This window comes from Grampus griseus (genome assembly GCF_964374135.1).
Source record: "Grampus griseus genome assembly, chromosome: 12".
NCBI classification, from domain to species: Eukaryota; Metazoa; Chordata; class Mammalia; order Artiodactyla; family Delphinidae; genus Grampus; species Grampus griseus.
Window position 1 is genome coordinate 9,810,336 of NC_139006.1, and position 17,513 is coordinate 9,827,848.

Sequence of the window (17,513 nt, forward strand, 5' to 3'; positions counted from 1 at the left end):
AGTGCTGCCGTACGTTACATATAAGAGTGGTTAAGACAGCAAATCCCAAGAGTTCTCATCACAAGGAAAAATTTTTTTTTCTATTTCTTTAATTTTGTATTTACATGAACTGATAGATGTTCACTAAACTTACTGTGGTCACCATTTCATGGTGTATATAAGTTAAGTCATTAAGCTGGACACCTTAAACTTACACAGCGCTATATGTCAATTATATCTTGATAAGACTGGGAGGAAAAAAACTAGGATGAATGAGACTTTTTTATGAGTTTGGGAGAAGAGACTATCACGACCTGAGTCTATTCCGAGAAAACAAACTACCCGAGATTCCAGTCACTTGAGGGACAAGAGATTGGTTACAGTTTTCTTAATAAGGACAAGGAATACTTTTTTGAAAGGCAGAACTTCACCATTTTTAAAAGGCAATAGGTGACTTCAGACAGTTTTTTTTAATGAAACGCAGAAAACTGACATATTCAAACCTTTCGGTCTTATCTCTAGGGGAGTTCTTCTCTAAAGTCAGATTTTCCCAGCCCCTCCAAGGAAGTCCTTGCTGCCTTTTAGATTGCTACAAAAGAGCCTCTCTCTGCGGGTCCGTCTCCTAGGCTGTAAAATGACCCCCATCCTTGGCCTTGAGTTAGATATAACATGTTAGGATGACAAGTTTGCTGAGGTAAATGAAAACTGACCACTCTGTTAACGGCTGGCTACTGTTAGTGCCTCTGCCTTTTAGATTTGGGAGGGAGAAAGTTCAGTGCGTTCTGATCACCTGCACCAGAGCCCTAGGGCAGGAGCGGGGAGCTTGGAAATGCAGATTCTTGGTCCTCGCTTCTGGCTTTGTGAGTTGGAATCCTTTGAGGTAGGGCTCCGACGATCTCCACCTCTTTTAAAACTCCCCAGGTAACTCTTCTGCAGCCCAAAGCTTGGGAACCTCTGCCTTAGCAATTCCACATTGCCATTCAGTTCCTGCATTAAGCCAGGCTGGGAAATTTTATTTCTAAGGATTACTGAGAAATCGGCCTTGTTACTGGTCTTAACGGAAGATAGAATTGATTTCATTCACTGAGGCCTAGTTTCTTGCTGTCTCTTACACTTACACACACACACACACACACACACACACACACACACAAACACACACACACCCCAAAGCCTTTAAATTTGAGTATCTCCATGGGATTCTAACCCTGGAAGACATTTTTGCTTTCTTTGATAACATGGAAGAAAAAGTGTCTAAAAGGAAGCTGACCATACAGATGTGGGGAAAATTCTATCCTCACTTTATAGAGAGGGAAATTGAGGCACAGAGAGTTTCATGACACGTCCGGGCGGTCTGGGTGGTAGAACTAGGATTTGAATCCTGCTGCGGGCCAGGCTCTAACAGCTGTGAAACACTTCCCCTCAGGGAGAAGGGGTGGAGAGGGGACTTCCTCTCCTGTCCTTTACTACTACTAACAAAACCTCAATCACAAGCATACAAACATCAATGCTTTATCTCCAGATAGAAACATTTATATTAAGAATGGAGAAAGTCCCCATACATGAAGACTTCTGCGTCCCTAGTAAAACTTCTTGCATGGTGTCTAATAGGCAAACTGAACTCTGAAAGCCAAACTGTCCCCCGGAGACTGCAAAGTAGCTAATGTCCAGGCTGCAGGTGCGATTTTTCTGTTTTTTGTTTTGGGCCCTCACCACGTGTTTAAACAATGTGAACTGGTTGTCAAAATCTAAAAATCCGGCTTCCCTGGTGGCGCAGTGGTTGAGAGTCCGCCTGCCGATGCAGGGGACACGGGTTCGTGCCCCGGTCCGGGAAGACCCCACATGCCGCAGAGCGGCTGGGCCCGTGAGCCATGGCCGCTGAGCCTGCGCGTCCGGAGCCTGTGCTCCACAACGGGAGAGGCCACAACAGTGAGAGGCCCGCGTACCGCAAGAAAAAAAAAAATCTAAAAATCAGATTTTAAATGAAGACCGAGCTTTTCAATGTCTTCTGGAAAATGGGCCCATGAGATCTGCATTCCAAGCGGTGACGAGTAGCCGGAGCAGAGTGCTGGCTGCTCCCCATAAACTGCACTCTCTCCTCGCACCACCGCCCCCACTGCTACCTACTGCTACCTACTGCTACCTACCTGGTCCTGCGACCAGGCTGCTTCACGCGTGGACATTCCCTGCCTAACCCCTGCAGCCTTTTGATTTTGCTACCCTGGGCCCTAACTCATCCCATTCTTGTGGTAGGTTGGAATCTCACCGCACCAGCACCGTATAAATAATTCTCGAGTTAGCCACAAGGTGAGCGCCGTCCACTGGCCTTTGTTAGCGGATGTACTAGAAAGGACGTACTAGCTTAGAGGCTGTGCGGTGTTTGGCTGAGGACAGTTTCCAGAGCCAGATTATGCCGGGCTTAACACCCACCGTTACAACTTATTAGCTGTGAGACAGCAGGCAAGTCACTTCACTTCTCTGAGCCTCAGTTTCTTCATCTGCAAAAATGGGGATAATACTACCTACTTCATGGGGTTGCTGTGAGGACTCGGTGAGGGTTAATTCATATAAGAGCTTAGAACAGTATCTGGCATATGGTAAGTTCTATGTCAGTGTCAGCTGCTATTATTATAACCACTTAGCTCAAACACCGATCTGGGCAGTATGTATTTTCACAAGTCCCCAGGAGTCGGGCCAGGACTTGGCCTCGTTCCCCTGGAACACCGTCCTTTGAGCTCGGCTCATATGTACAAAGCCTTGAACTCTATTTAGTAGCATTTTAAACTCTGATGTCCTCCCCCAGTCATGTTGACAACCGTAGTAATAATAGAATAAATGGTTTGTATCTTTTCTGTACTACTAAGGAACAGATGCCAACCTATACACATTCTCATCAGCCTTCACGACAGCTTTATTAAATGGGTGCTACTATAATCCCCAGTTGACAGAGGAAGAAACTGAAGCTGAGAAAGGTAAGCAGTTGGCTGATGGTCTCACCGTAAGTAAGTGGTAAAGGGGGTACTTGTGTCCAGGAAGTCTGGTCCCAAACCCGCACCATTAACTCCACAGCTCACAGCCCTGTGCTCACACACACAAGCACATTACGCTTTCCTTAAGAGGAAAGTTGGTGTGTTCACATCTATCTTTCAACTGTCTTTTCCTTCACACACCAACATCATCAATTTGCCATCTTGCAGGCAAGAAAGTTTGAGGTTCCTTTGATATTTTAGTGTCCTTTTCTCCTCTCTTTGGCCAAAGCCATCTATTTTTTTCCTTTATGACTCTTTGTATTTTGACATCTCCCCCCTCCACCCAACTGCCCGATTGCTCACGGATTTGGCTTGCCTGTTAGGAAGCTGACCTACTGTGACATCCACTACACTCTTGGTTGCCAAGGTGGGGTTGGCTGACCTGGCAGGCTAAAGGGTGTGCCGCTCCTCTCTTATCCACCCAGTGGGCCCTTCCTGAAACCAAGTCAGAAAGACTGATCTTCTCAGCTTGAGGGAAACGGTGTAGGAGGAACAGTGCTGCTCTGACAGAAGAGTGAAAGGATTTCTGAGTTCTTATCTGTTTTGCTAGGAGTTACGCAGTGAGACAGAGATGAATCTGTACTTGCCATTTCCAGGTCTTGGTTGTCCATCACACTACCTTGCCCTCTGGCAAACCTCTGATGGAAAGTATCATTGATTCTAGCAGAGGGAGCCCATCTCAGCTGGTTGGAGAAATCAGAATAAATTTGTCCAAATCCAGAGAGAAACATCAACAGCACCCATCTCTTTATGAGATGAGAGCTCACGGAAAATACCAAACATCTGTGGAGACCCTTCTGCTCTTAAACTAAGAATAGTTAGGCTAGTTGGATGCAACGTCATGTAGCAAATCATTTAGCAGATTAGATGCTAAGGCAGAGCAAGCAATAACCTAAATATTCCACTTACTGCCCTACAGTTCTCACTCTCTTACAGTTTGGTCGAACTATGTGACTGGTGTTAGCCAATCAATTATGAGCCTAAGTGACATGTGTCACTCCAGGGCTGAGGCAGTGAAAACCCACGTGGGATTCTCTGGTTTTTCTGTCCCCTGTCTTAGCTTGAGAAGCCCTCATGCTCTAGATCAGAGGTTGGAGAACTATGGCCCATGGGCCAGCTCCCTGTTTTTATAAATAAAGTTTTATTGAACACAGCCACACCCATCCATTTACAGATCGGATATGGCTGCTTCTGTGCTAAAATGGCAGAGCTAAGTAGTTGCGACTGAGATGCTGACAGTGGCCTAAAATATTTACTATCTGGCCCTTTAAAGGAAAAGTTTGTTGACTCCTGTTTTAGATAGAGCAGCTATAAGATGGTGGAGTTTCAGATAGCCTGGACCCTGAGTGACTGTGTGGAAGAGAGACCTTCCGCAAACCTACAAGGCCCATGGAACAGCAGTGAGGAAAAATCAAAACCTTTTGTTTGGGATTGTTTGTTACTAAGCACAATCTAACCTATCCTTGTTGACTCCAGTGGACATTCAAGAAAAGGCATTTTAGGGGACTTCCCTGGTGGTCCAGTGGCTAAGACTCCATGTTCCCAATGCAGGGGGCCTGGGTTCCATCCCTGGTCGGGGAACTAGATCACACATGCTGCATCTAAGAGATCACATGCCACAACTAAAGATCCCACATGCCACAACTAAGAGTTCACATGCCATAACTAAAGATCCTGCATGCTGCAACTAAAAGATCCCGCATGCCGCAGCTAAAGATCCCACATGCTGCAACTAAGAGTTCACATGCCATAACTAAAGATCCTGCATGCTGCAACTAAAAGATCCCACATGCTGCAACTAAGAGTTCACATGCCATAACTAAAGATCCTGCATGCTGCAACTAAAAGATCCCGCGTGCCGCAGCTAAAAATCCCACGTGCTGCAACTAAGACCTGGTGCAGCCAAATATATAAATTAAAAAAAAAAAACAAAAAAGAAAAGACATTTTACATTGGGAGGGATTAAAAAAGCCTACTTACTTTCGTGCGAAGTGAACTGCACAAGAAATAGCAATGATGAGAAGGCCAATAATGATGGAGGCGAAGGCCACCCACTTGGCATTCCTCCCAAGCCGCTTGGATCCTTCGATGTCTCCATCATTGTAGCTGTTCAGAGACTGGAGGACACAAGGGAAGAGCTGGTGATGACAACCCACAGGGAAAGATATGGCTTCCCAGGCTGATCTGAGCAGGTGGCACGGTTACCACTTCCTCCAGGAAGTCTTCCCTGAACTCCCAGTCTGAGTTAACTTCCTCTTCTGTATTTCCTGATTACTTTCATCTTAATATTTACCGTAGCATATTGAACAGACTGATTTGGCCTCTCCCATTAAGTGCTTTGTGGGCAGGGACCATTCCAACTTGTTCAGCACAGTATACCAGTGCCCAGTGCAATATTTGTCATGTAGAAGATGCGCGATAAATATTTGTATGATGAAAGGATGAATGGGTATATCTGTCTCATCCACTAGAAGAGGGGTTTGCAAACTATGGCCCATAGGCCAAATCCAGCCTGCTGTTTTTATAAACAAAGTCTGTATGGAATGCAGTCACAACCACTTGTTTACTACTGTCTGTAGCTGCTTTTATGTTACAACGATGGAGTTGAGTAGCTGGGACAGAGAGCATACTGTCTACCAAATCCTAAAATATTTACTAGTTGGTCTACGACAGAAAAAGATTGCCCGTTCCTACACAAGAAGGTCAGGGACATTGGCTGAACTGTTCACCTCTTTGCCCAAGCCAAGCTGCCATTCATCTGGCACCCACTCATACAGCTTTCCCAGCTGTTAAAATATTGGAATACTTTCGTACTGGTTGGTAAACAGCAGCTACCCGTCCCCAGTGTCCCAGCCATCCTGGCCTCTCCTCTGAGTTCCCCCAGGCTTCCCCATGATCCAGCAACTGCAGGGTATCACTGGGCTCAGCAGATTATCCTTGTGCAAAGGCCCAGAATCAGATTCTGTGCCCCTTTGAGCAATGTCTGGGCCATTGCAGGGACTCAAGAAGTAAGTATTGGCTGAATGAATACATCCGTTTCCCTAAAGAATATGAGTTCATTGAGGGCATCTTGGAGTCCCAGGCAAAGTAGAGGTGCTCAGAGAATCCTTGCTGCTGAGCTGGAGGCCAGATGCCATTCTTCTCTCTTCTAATAAGCTCTCTTTATCGTAACTCCCATTGCTGAGAATTCCCCAAAAGTCATCCTGCAGCCCAAATAAGACCGGAAATATACACTTATATGTTAGGGACAGAGTGACCTGATCCATGCCGTGAACTGTAGGTTTCCGTGGGAACTCTATTCTTGATCCTGAAAGCTCAGTACTTCAGTAATAATCACCCTTCTTCGTCGACTCTTAAGGTGAATGAGGAATATGCAGGCAACTACAAGCCAGAGAAGCACCCAGTATACCACAGAGCTTTCTGCTTCCAGGACCTTCCATTAATGCTTGGACCCAGCCACCTTAGTCAGCAACAGGCTGGGAGATTCGCCTTTCCCAGCGAGTCCTGCTTTTAGGCCTCTTGTGTGAATGGGAGAGTGAGAACTTGCAACGATTCCAGGGACTGCCAGCAGGGTGAGCTCCAGAATTCTGTACGCTGAATTCTTGGAGTTCTTAACTCTGGGTGCCCATTAGAAACACTTGGATAGTATATTTCTAAAAAATACAGATAGCTGGGCCCTATTCTGCAGAGACTCTGATTTAACTGGTGCAGGAACCAGACACCAGTTTTTTTAAATTGTGGTAAAATGTGCCTAACATAAGATTTACCATTTTTGGTGTACAGTTCAGCGGCACTCAGTACATTCACACTGCTGTGCAAACATCACCATAATCAATCGTCTCAAACTAAAACTCTGCACTCAATTCAACACCTACTCCTCATTCTTCCCACCCTCCAGCCCCTGGCAACCGGCATGTTATGTTGTCTCTATAGATCTGACTATGCTAGGGACATTATACGAGTAGAGTCATAGAATATTTGTCTTTTTATGCTTATTTCAATTAGCGTAATGTCCTCAAGGTTCATCCATGTGGTAGCATGTGTCAGAATTTCCTTCCTTTTTAAGGCTAACATTCCATTTTATGGATAGAGTACATTTTGTTTATCTCCTTATTCACTGATGGATACTTGGGTTGCTGCCACAGTATTTGGCAGTCTCAGGACTGAAAAGCTTTGGTCTAGAGAGCTATCCTTAACACCCTGCAAGGTCAAGATGCTTACCACCTTAAGATTTAACCCAAGGAAGTGTGTCACAGAGTATGGGCTCTAAACGCAGAGAGATCTGAGTTCAAATTCCACATCTTATCAGCTGTGAGAATTAGAGCAAATTACCAAGCTTTCTAAGCCTTGGTGTCCTCATCTGTAAGTTGGGAGCAACGGTAATAACACCTCCTTCCTATGAGAGGTGCTAATGAGTTAATGCAGGCAAAGTGGTTAGCATCGGTCCAGGACATACTATATGCTCAATACATGTTACCTTTAATTGTGAATTGCCACTGCCTGTTTTATTCTTCTTCTAAAGCTGAGATCCTTGGTGTGCAATAGAATCATCTGGGCTACTTATCAGAATTACAGGTGATCAATCTCTACCCCTTGACAGAATAGAATCTGGGGACCCAAGTTTGGGAAACTTTGTTTTAGAGGCTTCACAATCAAAGTCAGTGCATAGAATCCTAGAACCCCAGATTGTGAGTTCATGATCAGTTTAAAATTATGTAGATTCAGACTCTCCCAAAATGATCATTATTCTATCATGCTACCTTGGAAAACCCAGTTTTCAGATTAGTTCTGGTGATGTTTGTGTTTTGCTGTAACCAGAGAAAAAATAATGAGACACCCCCCGCCAATCTCCCCACAAACATTGCCAACTCTTGGCTGTTTGGATGAAAAGCCAGTTTCATGTTCTCAACAGCAGTGACCACGGAAGTGGGAAGGACAGCCAGTGTGTGCCATGTTGAAGGGTGTGTCTACATCTGTGAATTGTCCATGAGCACAGGTGAGGTGGGGGCTACCCAGGCCACTTGACTTGTCTGCTGCAGGTCAGAAGAGTCATGCTGGTGCCTGGTTAAGGGGGATTTGAGTGCAAGACACGAGCAAATCCTGCCCAACCTTCATCACCTGTTGCCAGTCTGGCATCCTGTATGTGACCCTCCTCTCTGCAATTCACCATCCCTCTGGGGCTCATAAGGGAGATGTTGAGTCATTCCAGGAATGGGTCCATGGTTAGCTTGAAAAACAGATGAAAAGCCTCTTTCAGTATTAACTGTGGACTCTTTTCTCCCCAGGAGTCCTCTAATGAATCCGTTTCTTCCTCTGGTTCTTGAAGAAGGGGCTGCCCATGGGTAAATCTGCTGGGTAGATGTAAGGATATGGGGGGAGGGATGAGGGTGGGATATTTTAGAACTCCCAGATTTCTACTCTACAGGACTTCACTGGTGTGGGGCTTGCGCTTCAGGGTCATCATCTAACAACGAAGCAGGAAAGGATTAATTACCCCCCCTCCCCAATTCATTGGCTGTAATTCTTTTCTCTCCCAACTGGAATTGCATATTAAGTGTCTCCTGGCAGATGCTACAGACTGAAGTGGTAGAAATGGCTTTTAGAGAAAATGCACGGTTTATAAATCTTTTTCTGAAGAGCTTAAAAAGCAAACTATCCCATCTGCTGTGGAGGAACTAGAAAGAAACAAGGGATGGCTTCAATATTTAAAATTTATATGATCTTCTTAGTTCTTTCACAAATTATGAATGAAATTTGTGAACATGTAAAGCATTCAAATGCTACAGAAACATATGCAGTAAATAGTAAGCTCTTCTCCCAATTCTATTTCCCAAAGATAACAGTGTGGTATGTTTGCTTCTAGATTTTTTTCCCATGAATAATATGAAACGAAAACAACTGACACTTTCTCCTGTTTTCATTATCACTAAGCACATCACGTATCACAGTCATGAGAAAGAAATAGCAATTTGTATCCTGAGATTAAACCAAGAACAACAGGTTAGTCTATCTAGCCCGCATCCCTCTGATATTGAAACCTTGAGTATATCCCCTAAGTCTTGGCAAAGAATTTCATCCTTGCCTTTTGCTATATGGATGCCTAAACACAGGTCACTTCTTTTGTGGATATGTAATCTTTTGAGAAAGATACTGTTCTGCTTTGCTTTTTAATCACGAACAGATTAATGTAAAACTTGGTAACCTTGGCAATTTTGCATTTGTTTCCTTTAAATACTTGTGCTGTGCTTTTTATTTGGCTGGCTGGTCATTTTGAGGCTGGACTTCCTTGTATTTCTTTTCAAATAAAATCTTTTCTTTTCTAGTTGTTTTGGCCTCTGAGTTTTTCTTTGACAAAATGATAGTAACAGATAACATTTATTGAGCATTTATTATGTACCAGACACTGTGTTAAATACTTTTCAAGGGTTATCTCATTAGTCCTCATAACAACCCAGTGAGGCAGATGCTTTGTTTTCATTTTACTGATGGGAAAATTGAGGCACAGAGAAGTTAAAATGATTTGCCCAAAGTCACGTAGCTAGTTTGGTTCTCTCTCTCACTCAGAGTTTTTCATTTTTTCCTTTTCCTCTTAGTTAAAAATGTGAATAGTATTATACTATATTTGTTCTGAAAGTTGCTTTTTTCCACTTGTTATAGGGTGGGAGGCTTTCCAAGCTAGTGCTTCTGGGTCTATCTCATTCCTGTTTTCTTTCTCCAGTCATGATTTAAAGTATATTGATAAACTCCCTAATATTGCATTATCCTTGATTCTTGGGGAAAATCTTAATTTGTCATGATGCATTTTTGGTGGGTAACTTTTTGTTTTCAAACAACTTCAAACTTTCAGAAAAGTTGCAAGTATAGTTGTCTCATTCTTTTTAATGGGTTTGTAGTAGTCACTTAAATGGTCACACCTCACCAAAAGACATTTCAGTTATTTAAAGTTTGTGGCAGTTACATAATATGCTGCAGTGGACACCCTCATTCATATTTTTTGTACACATTTGAGCCGCTTAGGATGGATTCCTAGGAACGGGATTACAGAGTCAAAGGATAGATGTATTTACATTTGGAGACATAGTCAAATCGCATTGCAAAAAAGCTATATAAATTTATATTCCCACTAACAGTATTTAAGTGTCCTTTCCTCCACAACCTTGCTAACACTGTATATTATCAATCTATTTTAACCGGTGAAAAAGAATCTCTAAATAACATTTCTTGATTAATAATGAAACTAAGTCAAATTCACACTTCCACTCAAATGTCACCTCCTAAGAGAGGCCTTCTCAGATGAGTTTATGTAAAACTCTCCCTGGTGACTAATACAGTGCCTGGAGATCAGTAAATACTTGTTGAATTAACAAATATATGTATGGATGTTTATTTGTCAAATGTATTTCTTCTTGATGAATTTTATACTTGTATCTTTTGTCTAGTTTTCTATTGGTTTGTCTTCTTATTGATTTGCAGGAACTTTTTATATATTATAGATCAGCAGTGTAAAAAAGAAATATAATGGGGGCCACATATGTAATTTAAAATTTGCTGGTAGCCACATTAAAAAGGCAAACTTGGGCTTCCCTGGTGGTGCAGTGGTTGAGAGTCCGCCTGCCAATGCAGGGGACACGGGTTTGTGCCCCGGTCCGGGAAGATCCCACATGCTGTGGAGCAGCTGGGTCCGTGAGCCATGGCCGCTGAGCCTGAGCGTTCGGAGCCTGTGCTCTGCAACAGGAGAGGCCACAACAGTGAGAGGCCCGCGTACCACAAAAAAAAAAAAAAGACGAACTTAACTTTAATAATATATATTTTATTTAACCCAACACTCCAAACTATTATCATTAAAAACTACGGCACTATTTCAAATACTCAATAGTCACATGGCTAGTGGCAACTCTATGAATAGCACAGAAGATAATATACATTAATCTGTTAGGTGTGCTGCAAAATTTTCTCCCAGTTTCTCCTGTTCTATTGTCTTTTTCCCTAAATTATAACTTTTATTTATTTTTTAAACATATATTTTTAATTAATTATTTATTTTTTGTTTATTTTTGGCTGCGTGGGTCTTCGTTGCTGCACATGGGCTTTCTCTAGTTGCAGCGAGCAGGGGCCACTCTTCGCTGCAGTGGGCGGCCGTCTCATTGCAAGGGCCTCTCTTGTTGTGGAGCATGGGCTCTAGTCATGAGGGCTTCAGTAGTTGTGGCACACTGGCTCAGTAGCTGTGGCACACCGGCTCAGTAGTTGTGGCACATGGGTTCTAGAGTACAGGCTCAGTAGTTGTGGTGCACGGGCTTAGCTGCACCGTGACATGTGGGATCTTCCCAGACCAGGGCTTGAACCCGTGTCCCCTGCATCGGCAGGTGGATTCTTAACCACTGCGCCACCAGGGAAGTCTCATAACTTTTATTTTGATGTAGTTTAAGTTTCACAAAAAGTTACAAAGATAATACCAAGAGTTCCCATGTACCTTCCACCAAGCTTCCCCTAATGATGATATATATATATATACTTTTTAAAAATAAATTTATTTATTTATTTTTGGCTGCATTGGGTCTTCTTTGCTGCATGCGGGCTTTCTCTAGTTGCAGCAAGCTGGGGCTACTCTTTGTTGCGGTGCGCGGGTTTCTCATTGCGGTGGCTTCTCTTGCGGAGCACAGGCTCTAGGCGTGCGGGCTTCAGTAGTTATGGCACATGGACTCAGTAGTTGTGGCTCGAGGGCTCTAGAGAGCAGGGTCAGTAGTTGTGGTGCATGGGCTTAGTTGCTCCTCAGCATGTGGGATCTTCCCAGACAAGGGTTCGAACCCATGTCCCCTGCATTGGCAGGTGGATTCTTAACCGTTGTGCCACTGGGGAAGTCCCCAATGATAATATTTTAAGTAACCATACTACTTGGTCAAAACCAGGAAATTGACATTGGTATGATATTATTAACTCAGTTATAGACCTTATTCAGATTTCACCAGTTTTGACATGTACTCCTTTTTTTTTTTTTTTTTTTTTTTTGGTGCGTGTATTGTTCTATGAAATTTTGTCCCACGTGGATTGGAGTGACCATCACCACAAAGAAATTCTCTCATGGAAGGTGTGGAGAAAAGGGAATCCTCCTGCATTGTTGGTGGAAATGTAAGTTGGTATAGCCACTATGGAAAACAGTATGGAGGTTCCTCAGAAAACTAAAAATGGAATTACCATATGGTCTAGCAATCCCACTCCTGGGTATATATCCAGACAAAACTATAATTCCAAAAAGATACATGCACCACCCCTATATTCATAGCAGCAGCACTATTCACAACAGCCAAGACATAGAAACAACCTAAATGTCCATCAACAGATGAATGGATAAAGAAGATGTGGCAAACACACAGACAGACAGACAGACACACACACACACAATGGAATATTACTCAGCCATAAGAACAAAATAATGCCATTTGCAGCAACATGGATGGTCCTAGAGAATATCATACTAAGCGAAGTAAGTCAGAAAGAGAAAGACAAATACTATATGATATCACTTATATGTGTTATCTAAAATATGACACAAATGAACCTATCTATGAAGTAGAAACAGACTCACAGACATAGAGAACAGACTGTGGTTGCAAAGGGGGAAGGGGTTTGGAGAGGGATGGAGTGAGAGGTTGGGGTTAGCAGATGTGAGCTATTATACATAGAATGGATAAACAACAAGGTCCTACTGTATAGAACAGGGAACTATATTCAATATCCCATGATAAACCATAATGGAAAAGAACATAAAAAAGAATGTATATATATGTATGTGTGTGTATATATATATATATATATATAACTGAATCACTTTGCTGTACAGCAGAAATTAACACAACATTCTAAATCAACTATACTTCAACTAAAAAGAAGAAATTCTCTCATGTTACCCTTTGTAAGTCACACCCTCTCTCCATGTCCATGTTCATTGTCTTTTAACTTAGATTTGTGGCATTTGGATATTGCCCAGAGTTCCTTTCCAAGCTGTGAGACTTCCTCATAATTTCATAAACCGATGACCCTTATTTTAAGGTGCTAGATAGCAATTCGCTGTCTCTGTTCACCCTGCAAAGTATGTTAGAAAGAACCTATAGAGGGACTTCCCTGGTGGTGCAATGGTTAAGAATCCACCTGCCAATGCAGGGGACAAGGGTTTGAGCCCTGGTCGGGGAAGATCCCACATGCCGCGGAGCAGCTAGGCCCATGCGCCACAACTACTGAGCCTGCGCTCTAGAGCCCAGAACCACAACTATGGGCCTGGGGCCTGTGCTCCGCAACAGGAGAAGCCACCGCAATGAGAAGCCACCGCAGTAAGAAGCCCGTGTACTGCAAGGAAGAGTGGCCCCGCTCGCCTTAACTAGAGAAAGCCCGCGCACAGCAACGAAGACCCAACACAGCCAAAAAATAAATAAATAAATTTATTTTTTTAAAAAAAATGAAGGACCTTTAGATTCTTTCCGGTTTTTATCTTCCACTGCGAGTCAAATGAACGTTTCTCAGCATGTAGAACAAATGGGCTGTCCTCACACATTTTATAAGGTGCTCGAGTCCCCAGTGGTGCCTTTTCCCTTTTCTGTGAGCCTGGGCTTGTGCTGGCAAAATATAAGTCATTACAAAACCTAAAAAGAGCTTCCAGGTCTTGGTCAGCTGCCTCGAGCCAGCAAAGGTCACACTTGGACAGAAAAGTGGACAAGTTCCTTTCTCCTGTAGTAAATACTAGTGACGTCATGCTCACTGAGTCTAGTAATTTCAAGCTTATTTATACGTCCCTCCCCTGGATGGACACATGATACGCAAATACCCTGGCAGGAAAGTTGTTCAGGAGCCAGAAATGAGGGAGACTGTCTCTATGCCCAATCTCAGGAAGACTGCAGCGGGGACCAGCAAGACTGTGTTGTGAGGCCATGCAGCCAAGCCTCCTGGCTACCTGTCAGAATGTACAGGTAATTTCCGGCATCCACACTTCCAAGGAGACACCCAGAATAACCCCGTAAATTGTGGTAACTGGAGTTGAACACCAATGGGTCCAGTGTTCTGGGAATTTGTGGCACTTTACACCAATGATACAGCTGCTCTCTTGTCCTGAGCCAGGAAAATACGGAAAGTACTTTGTCTATTCCCTCTGGTCTTTACAGCAGAACTCCTGCTGCATTCCACATGATGATACCAGCTGAGACAGCATCACCTATGGGGTGGCTGTCAGGTGAAGATTTGCACTGAAACTCTCTCAAGTTATACTTTTTATATTCCCTATATTGGTGGCTGTACCTTAGAATTGCCTATGGTCCCAAAAATGCCCATAAAAATTCCTGTGCCCAAGCTCCATCCCAGATCAACTGAATTAGGATCTCTGGGGATAGGACTCCAGAATCAGTATTTTTTGGAAAGCTTCTCGGGTCATTGTGAGAAGAGTTGAGAACCACTATCCTGATGGACAGTCATTCATTCATTCATTCATTCACTGAAAAGCTACTTATTAAGCGCCAGCTATGTGCCAGGCACTGTTCCCTGCCCTCATGGAGCTTACATTCTGGTAAAGACTGAAAATAAATACTCAAACATGCAAATAAACAAGATTACAGAATATTACTAAGGTAAGAAAAATGGGGTGGTGGGAGGAAGGGAGGGAGAGAGAGAGAGAGAGAGGAAGGAACATGAGATGAGGCTGGAGGTGAAACCAGGGGCTATGATAGTTACAATAATGAATTATCATGCTAAAATAACAGATAATATTTATGGAGTGCTTATCCTCTAGAGTGCAGGCTCAGTAGTTGTGGTGCACGGGCTTAGCTGCACCATGGCATGTGGGATCTTCCCAGACCAGGGGTTGAACCCGTGTCCCCTGCATTGGCAGGTGGATTCTTAACCATCGTGCCACTGGGGAAGTTCCCAATGCTAATATTTTAAGTAACCATAGATTAGTACAGGCCAGGTCCTGACCTAATCACTTTATGTGCATCATATAATTGCACCTTCACAGTAACCTCATGGGAGCAAGACGTTTTATCCTCCATTTTACAGATGAGAACACTGAGACTCAGAGAGAGGGAAGCAAATAATGTTTCTGTTGTCAAAGGCAACTTGCTAAGGGGCTACAAACTTAAGCAAAAGACAGTAAATTCACTGACAAAGCCCTTACAATAACTACTTCATTATGTCCCCCAAAACCCAAGAGCTAGATTTAATGCATTATTGATAACCCAGCACCAGAGAGCTGACTTGATTCTAATAAAAATTTGGCCACTGATTAAAAAACTGGGGCAAATATATCTCTCATCTGAGCTACTGATCTCTCTGACAAAAACTCATTCATTTTCTTTTTTTTTTCTAACACCAAACGTGCTCAGAATTTCCACGTTCACCCTCAAATAAAACTAGCCCCCAAACACCAAATAATAACAATGGAAGACATTGTCAGTTATTTTTTATTTTGGCTTCCTGGTCATTATGGATTCAGTAAATTAATGCACGTAGGTGCTTAGACCAGTGGTTGGGAAATAATACCAATAAGTATGAGCTATTATATTGATATTATTATGTCATATGCCAACTGAGGAAGATGAAAACAAATGAGCTATTAAATATACTTTGGTAGAGTCCACATCCCCTTGCCCAGTTGCTCTCCTTCATGATTTTTCCCAGTGTTAAGAAAAAAAGACCTCAATAAAAATCAAGAGTTCCACCATTAAGTCCCCTTCCTCCTTGGTAAGGCACAGAAGGTGCATTTCTGTCACTTGGGACAGGTAGCAGAGTGACGCCTTAGCAGTCAGTGACACCTTAGTGGAAAGTGGCTTTTCTGGAAAGCTCCTGATATCTGATAGCATGTGAGGGGATGGGACTGGAAGCTCTGAGCGGCCTCCCATCGTTGGCTCCCCTTGCCCCTGGGGAGAGACTCATATTCTCATTCTCAACTGTGGCCTTCCAAGCCCTCCAAGGCCTGGCCCGTGGCATGCTTCTCCAGCCTCTTCTGGAGCTCTCCTCCCTGCTCACCCCCTACCTCCTTCCTGGCCCTGGTCCTCGTCTGGGTTATTTCCTCTGCTTGGAGCTCTCTTCCCTGTCCGTCCCATGTGGCCAATGTCTGCTCATTCTTCCTGTCTCAGCTTACAGGTCAACTTCCTCAGGGCAGCCTTCTCAGGTCACCCCATCCTAAGTAGGTCCCTTGATCTAGGCTCTGACTCAGCCCTGGTCTGTTTCCTTCTGGAAAAGCACAATCAAAATGGAGCTGGTATTGCTAAGAGAGCTCTCAAGGCCGCTAAGAAAGTGTGGCTTATGCACATCTCAGCCTGGATGGAATCTGAACTTTGACCACTTATGTCTTTTTTTTTTTAACAGTCATGCATTTTATTTAATCTTTCTACCTCCTTTGCATGTGAATTATTTCATAATATTACTTGTTTAACCATATCCAGGTCAATTATCATTCTTCTGAGAACAAAGACATAATCAACATAACGCATAATTCCCTATTCTTAATGTTGTTTGCTAATATAATACCTTTTCTCAAAGAAGGTGATATTTTTTTAACATCTTTATTGGAGTATAATTGCTTTACAATGGTGTGTTAGTTTCTGCTTTACAACAAAGTGAATCAGTTATACATATACATATGTTCCCATATGTCTTCCCTCTTGCGTCTCCCTCCCTCCCACCCTCCCTAACCCACCCCTCTAGGTGGTCACAAAGCACCCAGCTGATGTCCCTGTGCTCTGCGGCTGCTTCCCACTAGCTATCAGTTTCTTTACATTTGGTAGTGTATATATGTCCATGCCACTCTCTCACTTTGTCACAGCTTACCCTTCCACCTCCCCATATCCTCAAGTCCATTCTCTAGTAGGTCTGCGTCTTTATTCTCATCTTGCCCCTAGGTTCTTCATGACCTTTTTTTTTTTTTAGATTCCATATATATGTGTCAGCATACGGTATTTGTTTTTCTCTTTCTAACTTACTTCACTCTGTATGACAGACTCTAGGTCCATCCACCTCACTACAAATAACTCAATTTCATTTCTTTTTATGGCTGAGTAATATTCCATTGTATATATGTGCCACATTTTCTTTATCCATTCATCTGTTGATGGACACTTAGGTTGCTTCCATGTCCTGGCTATTGTAAACAGAGCTGCAATGAACATTGTGGTACATGACTCCTTTTGAATTATGGTTGCAAAGAAGGTGATTTTTAAAAAAAAATTTTTTTTAAATTTTTATTGGAGTAGAGTTGATTTACAATATTGTGTTAGTTTCAGGTGTACAGCACAGTGAATCAGTTATACATATACATATATCCACTCTTCTTTAGATTCAACCACTTACGTCTTAATGTAGCGTCCAGAACATCTGCCTGCTGTTCCAGAAACTCCAGATACTTATCAGACACTTACCCTAAAATAACTCATGTCAGTGCATCCCTTCAGGACAAGCTATTTCCTTTCTTGAGTCAGAATCAATCATAATTCCTGCCAGACAGCTTTAACAGCCTTGTGGTTTTTG

At 43.0% G+C, this 17,513-nt stretch overlaps 1 protein-coding gene across 1 annotated transcript in view; it reads right to left on the reverse strand.

Annotated features, from left to right (window-relative positions):
• Positions 1-17,513, reverse strand: part of TMEM233 (transmembrane protein 233) — a 40,321-nt gene that overhangs the window by 4,304 nt on the left and 18,504 nt on the right. The window contains exon 2 of the mRNA XM_082668402.1: positions 4,989-5,125. Within this exon, the coding sequence (XP_082524528.1) occupies positions 4,989-5,125 (137 nt within the window). The remainder of the gene's footprint in view (positions 1-4,988; positions 5,126-17,513) is intronic.